General features: G+C 35.7%; 1 protein-coding gene across 1 annotated transcript in view; it reads right to left on the bottom strand.

Annotated features, from left to right (window-relative positions):
- Nucleotides 1-465: 465 nt before the first annotated feature.
- Nucleotides 466-10482, bottom strand: part of CDH7 (cadherin 7) — an 85572-nt gene continuing 75555 nt past the window's right edge. The window contains exon 12 of the mRNA XM_027677890.1: nucleotides 466-3097. Coding sequence (XP_027533691.1) covers nucleotides 2604-3097 — 494 coding nt within the window. The 3' untranslated portion in view covers nucleotides 466-2603. The remainder of the gene's footprint in view (nucleotides 3098-10482) is intronic.

Below are 10482 nucleotides of genomic sequence, written 5' to 3'. Positions count from 1 at the left end.
CCTTTCTTTCTTACTGCAACAATACAATCAGTAGGTAAGAATACAGAATGTAACAGCAAGCTTATTCAATTATTTTAGAACTGTTCAACAGAAAACTTATATAGGCAATGAGTTTTCATGGCATCAGAATAAAGAGCATCTTTTCCATAGAAAGCACACCAAAAAAACCACCCTAACATAGTTCCCTAGTAGTGGAGATTTTGGGGTTTTTTAAAGATATAAAAGGTGGAAAAGCAAGGGAATTGGGATGTTTACTCTAAACCACATTTAAATCTCCTTTGAGTATTATGTGCTAAAATCAGCATTTTTGACATCTTAATCCAAATGCATGAATTATCTTCTGAAAAACAACAAGGAGATTAATAAAAAACTGTTCTCTTAAAAACTTGTTGATTTAATACCTGTTTAAATTCTGCAGCATATCTCATTCTCATTAAACTGTATACACGTGGTTCTTTTTTTTTTTTCTTTTTTAATCTTTTTATTGAAAATCTTACATGTATAACTAAAAGTCATGGACGATATCTTTCAGTTCCATTACAAAATCTGTCATATATATATATATACCTATATATATATATTTAATACAACTAGAAGCAGATCTACTGAATTATGAAACAATGATTGTCCATTAAAATGTAACTCAAATTGAATGGGTTGCAGATGATTAAAATTATTTTTCTTTTTTTGATGGAGCTGAAGGCCACTTCCACATAGTTAATTGATAATGCTGGGCTGCAAAAATTACAAAGCCTTAATGATACTCTCCCATCCCCCAGCCTCAAGTCACTCATACATTAGGATTTCAGTACAAGGATTCTTCTTTCAGAAAGAAAGACTTTTAGAGTGAGCATCATTCTCTATGGAGTACCTTCTATTCACAAAGAGAGTTCTGCAAACAATTCTGTATACCTCTCGGTAACTGCAGGCAAGTCAAGTAATTTCAAGTTAGGTACAAGCAAAAAAGTTTGCAGGAGCAGACTCTAATTTAGGAACTCATCTACATTTTATCCAAAACAAAAAAATCTGAAGTAATATACCTAAAACCACTATTTAACTTGAATATATGCCTTATTATCTAGTAATAAATCATGAAAGATGAAGTATAAATATTGTCAGAATCATAAAAAAGCTGTCAGATTATTCTAAGAAATCCTACTTCAAAACCATACAGTATTTTAACCAACAGCAGTTGTCCTTCTGTTTTGGCACTCCCGAACCAGTGTAGAAATTATGTGTAGAGAGTTAACACCTTTGGGGAAAAAATACTTATGTGCAGCAGGATATAAAGATGACTTTTGAAGTTAATAGTATTACATTGCTTGTCTTATATTAAGCAATGCAATGTTTTCAAGAAATTGAAAACTCTTTTACTGTGATTCATCAGCAGCAAAAGAGAAGGGAAAGGAGAAAAGCAAGGTGTTTACAGTCTTTGAAGCGTACAGTATGTTTAACCTTGAAAACGAAATCTTGGATTAAAGACACTCCCAGCTACCCCTGTAGTCTTCTGTCAAAAAAATTCCATGTACAAATATTTTATTTAAATGTCCCAGACTTTGTAATGGCTCAGAAGAAAAACTGTACATCCTTGGAGCTGCTCTCCTTTCTGAGGGATGAATGGTGGGTGGCATTGCTTTACTGTAATTTTCCCATTTCCATGCTTCATTTCCTACATTTATCTGAGACTGGAGAAAAATCAGCATGTTCTGACAAGTCTAATACCATGAGGCAGTAAAATGGACGTGAATTTAGTGGAGATTGGAGCTCCAAAATAAATATAACACTTTATGTCAAACAATAATAAAAAAGGATAAATTCTCCTGTACAAATCAGAAGAGAGAATAAAAAAATAGCAAATAGATAGCAACATGTTTTCTATACCTACATGGGCATCACAAAACTTTTCAACCACAAGACTACACCTAAATCGTTCTTATTTTATGTGGTTTATAAGCTACTTTGTAAGTTGATGACAAATACTGTGGAATTCCTTAGTACAAACATTGTCTCAAAAACTACCCAGAAAATTACAGAGACTTCTAATTAAATAGGTCTGAGAACAAACAAATAGTATCTCCTGGGCTTTTGTTTGTTTTCATGTCAGTCCTTCTGCTTTTGTTCTAACAAGCTGCATGCCCACTGTAAAGAAAATCTGCTGAAAAAACTCTGCATATGTAAATACCATATATTGTTATGTTGTTCTGAATTATATATTTGCAAATTTGTTTCTTCTTATACCGGAGACTCTGTATTCTAGATATGGCAATACTGTGAAGGCATCTACAGTGTATCCCTAGCTCATCGATGTGACAGTGCATAGCATACTCCTGAAAGCAAGATGCCACTGTAGGTATTTGAGTGTTGCTATCTATTTGAACGTGGCTGAGCATTTCATTTTATCAAAAATGCCACCAAATGCTCATATTCTGTGTGGTCAGTGCAGTCCCTAGGACAAGTCTAATGAAGATATGTTCCACCAAGGCCAAAAAAAAAACAACCTAAAAGTTTAAAAATGGAGAAATATTTACAACTTTCCTCAGTCCGAAAGGTTGAGTTTTCTATTTTAATACTCTTCAGTGCATATTCAGAGAAAGGTTCCAAGGCTATGAGTATAAGCAGTCTGGTCCAGTCCCATACATATCTGCAAGCCTTTTAAAACGAGGGCCCCAGTCACTGAGGTAATCGTAGTTCTGGTCAGAGTTTGAGCTGATGGAATCTAAAGAACTGAGCGACTCTGCCACTGAGCCATTCCCCTCAAACGCGTATGTCTGCAGGGAGTCATAGGGTGGTGCGCAGGGATCCACATCAGCTTCTTTTAGTCTTTCCCAGATAAATTCCCTAAAAATTACATTATCTGGGATACTTTTAAAAGTTGGTCTGCTCAAGAACTGAATCTCAGGCGTCACATCCCTTCTGGTCTTGGTGTCTCGCATGATGTTGAGGTTCCTCAAGGCAGCCATGTCAAAAGCCTCTGTGTCCTCTTCTCCACCACCCTCATCATCATACCTGACAATGTTCTCTCTGATATCTCTCTCTTCATCAAAAATGAGGGGCTCTTTTTTCCGTCGCCTCATGGTGACAATCAGCAAGACAAGAACTGGAACAAAGAAAGACTGAAGTTTTAGCAGTGCTGAAGTTCCCTCATATTTTTACTAGTGGTGGAAGTACTCATTAATTTATATGGCAAAGACTGAAGAAAATAGCAGGCAATTTATGCAGTTAGATATGAAACCTAGCATGTTCTGAAACAGCTTTTAAACCATAAACTTTTTACACGTTAAAGAATCTATTTCCCAAATCATTCCAGATTATCGACTTCATCTCTAACACTATATCCTATGTTGTCTGCTAAACATAAATTTTAAGACTGGTTCAGTCTGACTATGACAATCAGCCATGAAATAATTACAAAAAAAAGAAAAAAAAAGACTTTTTCCTGAACTCTTAATTGCCCAAGTGATAAAAACACATTCATAAAGTAATGGAACAGAATTCGACAACCATAGTTTGGGAAGAGACTGAATTAAAGTATATGACCAATCTCTGCTGAACAAAAATGAAGTAAAAAAATTATAGATTGGAAAAAACTGTGTAGCAATGTATAAAATGAGATTGTCTTAGTTCATGGATTAAAAGCACCTCTATAAAAGATCTCGCTTTCCTGAAAAGTGAAAAGTACAGCACTTGAGCTTTATGAATTACATCTAATGAGAACTGCTAGGGCTGGAGTTTATTGGATGAACCAGTGCTAGAAATGTAAATGGTTATTTAATTTTAATCCTTAAAGTTTCTTTCAACTTGAAAGCTAATGCTAAACTGCAGTGACAGCCAAAAGCACTGGGAGAAACTAGCTCAAGGCTCCTCATGTTCAAATACAGTTTTGGTAAAGAAACATCAGAAGTTCTTGGTAAAGAAACATGTGCTGACACACAAAACATGGAACCAGTAATATGAATATTGCACCCATCTGTGGGACATGATGGAGCGTGAATCATCCTCCTAGAAAATAATTATACTATATTGTAGCATCTGGATAACATTTGCTGAGTTAATGATACTCCTAGAAAATAGCAGGCATCACTTTGACTGTAAAAATAACAGTACATTGAAAAGTGTCATTCACCATCCAATTAATCTCTTCTGCTTTTATGTTTATTTTTAATGTTAAGATTATGTTATTATATGCATTCATAAGGTTTTCAATCTTTACTTACAGCACTTTTATATGCCAATTAAATGCTGTAGAAACATCTGGAAAAGCAAAAACTAAAAGGTAATACAGATAAAATTGAGACTGAGATTCCCTAGGTAGTCTCAAGAGTGGCCTCCATAAATTGCTTGATCACACAAAATCACGTAATATGCCAAGCTGGAAGGGACCCACAAGGATCATCGAGTCCAACCCTTAACCCTGCACAGGACCATTCCCATGTGCCCAAGAGTATTGTCGAAGGGCTTCTTGAACTCTGTCAGGCTTGGTACTGTGACCACTTCCCTGGGGAGCCTGTTCCAGTGCCCAAACATCCTCTGCTTGAAGAATCTTTTATCTAATACTGAACCTAAACCTCCCCTGACACAACTTCAGGCCATTCCTCTGGGTCCTGTCACTGGTCACCACAGAGAAGAGATGAGTGTCTGCCCCTCCTCTTCCCCTCAAGAGGAAGTTGTAGACTGTGATGAGGTCTCCCCTCAGTCTTTTCTTTTCTCCAGGCTGAACAGACCAAGCTCCTCATATAGCTTCCCCTCAAGGTCCTTCACTGTCTTTGTTGCCCTCCTTTGTACACTCTCTAAGAGTTTAATATCTTTTTTATATTGTGGTCCCCAAAACTGCACACAGTATTCAAGGTGAGGCCGCACCAGTGCAGAGCAGAGCCAGACAATCCCCTCCCTCGACCGGCTGGTGATGCTTTGCCTGATGCCCCCCAGGACACAGTTGGCCCTCCCGGCTGCCAGGGCACTGCTGACTCATATTCAACTTGCCATCAACCAGGACCCACAGGTCCCTTTCTGTGGCACTGTTTTCCAGCATCTCATTTCCCAGTCTGTACGAACATCCAGGGTTGCCCCATCCCAGGTGCAGAATGAGGCACTTTCCCCTATTGAACTTCATCTGGTTGGTGATTGCCCAGTCCTCTAATTTGTCAAGGTCTCTCTGCAGGGCCTCTCTGCCATTGAGGGAGTCAACAACTCCTCCCAATTTTGTATCATCTCCAAACTTGCTTAGTATCCCTTCCAGTCCTGTGTCCAAGTCATTTATGAAGATGTTGAAGAGCACAGAGTCTAAGACGGAGCCCTGTGGAATCCCACTAGTGACAGGTCACCAATCTGATGTTATTCCATTCACTATTACCCTCTGTGCTCAACCTGTGAGCCAACTGCTCTCCCACCACATGACATGTTTATCCAGCTGTGTGCTGGACATTTTGTCCAGAAGGATCCTGTGAAAGACAGTACTGAAATCTTTACTGAAAACCAAAAAGATTACATCAACAGGCTTCCCTTGATCAACTAGGTGGGTTATCTTGTCATAGAAGAAAATCAGGTTCAATAAGCAGGACTTTCCTCTTATGAAGCTGTGCTGTCTGTGACCAATGGCTGTGCTGTCTTTCAGGGGTTTTTTAATGATGTAGGACTACCTTTCTTGAAAGCCTTTCTTTTCATGGAGGAATTTTTAAAATCAGTACCAATCTAGTCTTTTTGAGGAATGATTTAATATTAGGATCACTTGGCTAGAATGAACCAGTCATTTGTACATGTAACAAAGCTGTATCTCAAAAGTGTACAGATATTATGGTACTATTCGGAATTGGTTAAAGTTGGAAATGACTTTCTGTATTATTTTTATTTTCCTTTAGAGTAACACATCTAAACATATAATTGAACAAGGTGGTTTTTTTCCCTGAACTTTTTGACAATTATATTGACAGCAATTTTTTGTTTTTTTCAGTAGCTACCAGGCACACACCTAATGATCCATCTACTAAGAGGTTTGTTGTGACTATATTACTGCATAATCATCATCTTTCACTTTTTTTGCCACTGGCATCTACCTGATTCATGCTTTATGTATTTAATTCAGAAGTCAGTAGTTTGGGGCATCTTGCTTTGAACAATATTTACAGAAGTAGTTTAATAATATAAGATATTGACCTTTAAAGTGGCTTTTATGAAATTTCAAAACATTCTGATATTTGTATAATACAAATTAAACTGTAAATTGTACAGCAGAGAACATAAAAGTGTCATCAGAGACAATTGCACTCCACTTTTAACGCTTTTCCTTATTGTAAAAGATATATTTTAAAGTGCAAGATAAATTAGCTTCCTCACAATACAAATATATATTTAAACCAAGATTTCTATTGACATAACTCATTATTATTTTTAACATTTACTGGCAAAATTATATTGCCATATAATTAAGTAGCTAATCATTTATTTTACTCAAGTGTAAATGCATTTTCACTCCATTGTCCCTCTTAACATACTTTATGCTGAAACTTAAAGACGTGCTAATAAGTGTAAAATACGAAACTTAGTAGGAAAGTCTGCCTAAAGGTACAATAAAAATCAAGATTCAATGAATGTTTTATATAGTATTCTTTCTACCTCTCACACTTGCTTGAAGCCAAGAAAAATATGAAGCCTTTCTAAAGGTTAAATATTTTAGCATTTAGATGACTATACAAGATCATTAATTTCTAGCCTTTCCAACAGCTATGAACAATAAAATTTAACCTCTAAATGAACAAAGCTTTAGCTGCATTGCAGGAGCTGCAGAGATGAAACAAGCCCTAAACAATTTTCACTACTATCTAAATCAAATGCAAATGATTTCAAAGTTTATTCATCTCTCATTAAGTCATAGTAGGGGGTTTTTCCTACATGTATGACAAAAGCAGAGATTAGGTCAGTAATTAGTGACTGGCTGAACTTCTAAAAACCTAATTTCATGATTTTTAGAGAAAAAATAATTCAGTGGAAAAGCTTTAGGCACATTGAGGGCATTAATTTGCCTCCATACTGGTACACCAAACTCATGCTAAAGAGATGAAACGACAATTTTATATGTGATATAACAAATAAACAGCAATCGATATTAGAAACAACTAAAGACTTAATAACCAGAATTAGTGAAGATAGATCTCAACTAACCTTTTATTTCTTCTGATTTACCTGAATTGTTAGAAATATTGATTTTGTTTAACAGGTACAATAGCCAAGAAAAAAAAGTAATTTGTCTTTATATTAGCTGTGGTAATACATCGTTTTATCCTCGTGTAAGTATAAACGTAACTCTAATATTGGTAGTTCAAGTTCACCTAAATCAGTCTTTAACAAACACCTTTGAATACAAGAGTGGATTTTTGCTTTGCCATTTTGCAGTGTGCTTTATGGAATTATCACTGAATTTCCATTATGGCATGATCTGGTAAAAAGTCAAGTTTAGGTCACCTGAACATATTTCTCTATTTTACTGTTAATCTTTCCTTTTGTACTCAATGCAACTGCAACTTAATTGTAAGGAAGCCATAAAAGTCATGAGACAACCTGAGGGAGAAGACATATAGAGCTATACAGTAAGGAACAGAGCTAAATCACAAGTGTTACTATGCTTTGTATACACAGCACCCCTAAGCCTGGCATTTACTATAGCAGTAAGCCACATCAGCTGCAAATAGATGTGCACATTGGTTTATGCCTTAGGTTTGTCACGAATCATAAAGCTCATGATTGGAGAACTCAGCCATCTAAGCAGCACACTAATAAACTATTTAGTTATACCTTGCAGTTGCCACTACAGTCAGATGAGATTTGGGGATTACTGAGGCCAAGACTCAGGAAACCTGAATTTAATTCCCAGTTAACAAGCTTCGTCCGTAACTGTTGTTTAATCAGTTTGGACTGATATTTGCAAAGTGTCTGTGACCTTTAAATGCCCGCACTGAGTGACCCTAATCAGCTCCATAACTTTCAGAAAAAAGCTTCTGCATCACATACTCAACCACTTTCTGAATATGTTGCTTTGGGTACCCCCAATTATATATTTATCCCCAGTTATACATTTATCACTTTTACAACTGCAAGACCAAAACCCACACATACTACATAGTCACAAAATGTGACTATGTAGTATGTGTGGGTTTTGGTCTTGCAGTTTTTACCTATTTAGAGAATAAGATAGTTATGACTAGTACTGTTTCTTCTTGTTTACAAATCACACAGTTATGTGTGCTGATTTAATTTGGCTCTTGTGGGTATTGTGATAATAATAAAAAATTTGTTGTCTTCAACTAAAAAAAATTATTTAAAGCTGTATTTTGAAGTCAAATCAACGTATAATTTAATTATAAACTCTAGTACCACACCAACAGGAGTCTTTCTTCAGTCTTTATAAGTAAATGGGTGGTACCAATACATTATATTCAGAAGTATGAAAGAAAAAATCATGACAAAGTATTATGCCAATCTAGCTTTCTACTGCTTCCATGCAAAACAAATATGTAACCTCTCAAATACAATTAGGTTATCTACAGGTGAGTATTCTTTTTTTGGTGTGTGATTTTATGTAAGCATTTTATTATAAACACCTGTTCCAAAAGCATTTATTGTGTCTGGAAGATGCTAACTGAAAAACAAATTATCTTGAATTAAATTACCATGTAATTTCCAGAGCAGTCAAAAAATTCCTACTTACTTCTCTAAAAATTGTGTACAGTCCAGAATTAATCAAAATCTTTTCATATGATTTTCATAGAACAAATTGCAAGCATATTTTTTTTAGGATTTGGGTTTAATTTTTTTTTTAATTATTTTTTTTCTGTAACACATAGCCTTAGTGCATAATTGCAAAGTTGTTTTGAATAATTAAAAAAGTACTGAAACTTTCTTGTGGAATAAAATTTACAATTAAATCTCTATCAGTCAGCATGAGGATAGAAAAAGATTTTGGTAAAATGTTTATAACTTTTCAAAATTATCCTAGTTTGAAAAAATAGTCTGTACCATGTTATATGCAATTATAATGGTGGCTTAAGTAAAAAGAGTAACTCTCAGAAATCCCACTGAGAGATTCTGAGCCTTGGTCAAGACAAACGGTTATTTATTAGACGAACTCATGTATGGGGCAAGAAAACATCATTTATCAAAGTATATCATACTAACTTTAAGAAAATAATAGCTAGTTGAGAATTCAAGATACTGGTGGCAGAATGCATATACTTATTCATTTTATGCAAATATCCTGCCTCCTCTGCTTTACAACTGGCACTCACATTAAGATGACATTGATGAATGTGATTGGATTTGCACTGCGTGTTAATCTTGAATCATAAAAAGATATTGATCCAGTAGCCTATATCCACTTCTCACTGATAAACTCTTACAAAGTACATGCATCCCTTGGTCCCAGTCCTGGAACCACCTGGCAACAGCTGAAACCTGTTTTTTATGCTGTGCTAGTGGAACTTCAGGATTTTTCTCAGGAATGAATGTGAAGAGCAAAAGGGAAAAAGTAAATTCCTAGCAGTACTAACATGCAGCTGGTTCCAGAAAACATCTTCTAGGAATAAATGATAGAAGAAGAAAGGCTCTGGGACCAGACAAGCAGTAACACTTGACTGCGGTTTCACTGGGCAGCAGTGATGCTTAGGCACTGACACATGGCTGGGAACAAAACAGTAGCAGGATACAGTACCAAAATGCAGCCTAAAAGGCAGGGTTATCATATAAATGCAGCCTAAACTGTGCCTGCACCTTTGAACTGTGCCCAAAAGGAACAGTTTAGGTTGGAAGTGATGATAGCACAGCCCATTATTCAAACACTGTGTTCAGAGAACTTACTCTCAGTTCTTCAAAGACTTGTTCAGCACACTCTAAAAATGACTGGAACAAAAGCTCCCATTTCTTGATTTATTGGTTGTATTTGAACCCTGGTGTACTGAGTAGAACAAGCAAGTTATCTGCTGATAACATGCTGTGTCTCCATTCAATGGTCTTCTTTAAGTCATATTCCTTCTATTTAAGGAAAGCTTACAACTAAGACAGGTCGTGTAGTATCTACAGTAGTTTCTTATGTAACCTTCAGAAAGTCCCTTCTTACATATAAGACATGGTGACATTGCATTTTGGGATCAAATGAATTGCTATTGTTACTAAACTTTTTTCCTTTGGAAAAAAGTTGGACTAAAGTTTAAAATAGGTGTTTTTCCACTGATGCTAATGCCAGTTGATAGGAGAGATATTTTCATATCTTTTTGAACTCTACCATTTAGCTACATGTCCAAATAAAGTTCACATGTGTATATAAATTGCCTAGAAATACTACTAGAAAAATGGCATTTAAAAATGTTCAGTAAAACTTTTGGCAATCAATCCTTTCCATTTCTCCTTAAACCTAAGCCTAACCATGTGTTGAGTGAGATTTAACAGTCTTATGGAGTTAGCATTTTTTTGCCACACAGATCGAAAACTTTAGAAATG

This window comes from Neopelma chrysocephalum, unplaced genomic scaffold (assembly GCF_003984885.1).
Source record: "Neopelma chrysocephalum unplaced genomic scaffold, ASM398488v2 Primary Assembly neopelma1_22b, whole genome shotgun sequence".
Lineage (NCBI taxonomy): Eukaryota > Metazoa > Chordata > Aves > Passeriformes > Pipridae > Neopelma > Neopelma chrysocephalum.
The sequence above is the reverse complement of the archived record's forward strand: the minus strand, read 5'-3'. Positions and strand labels throughout refer to the sequence as shown.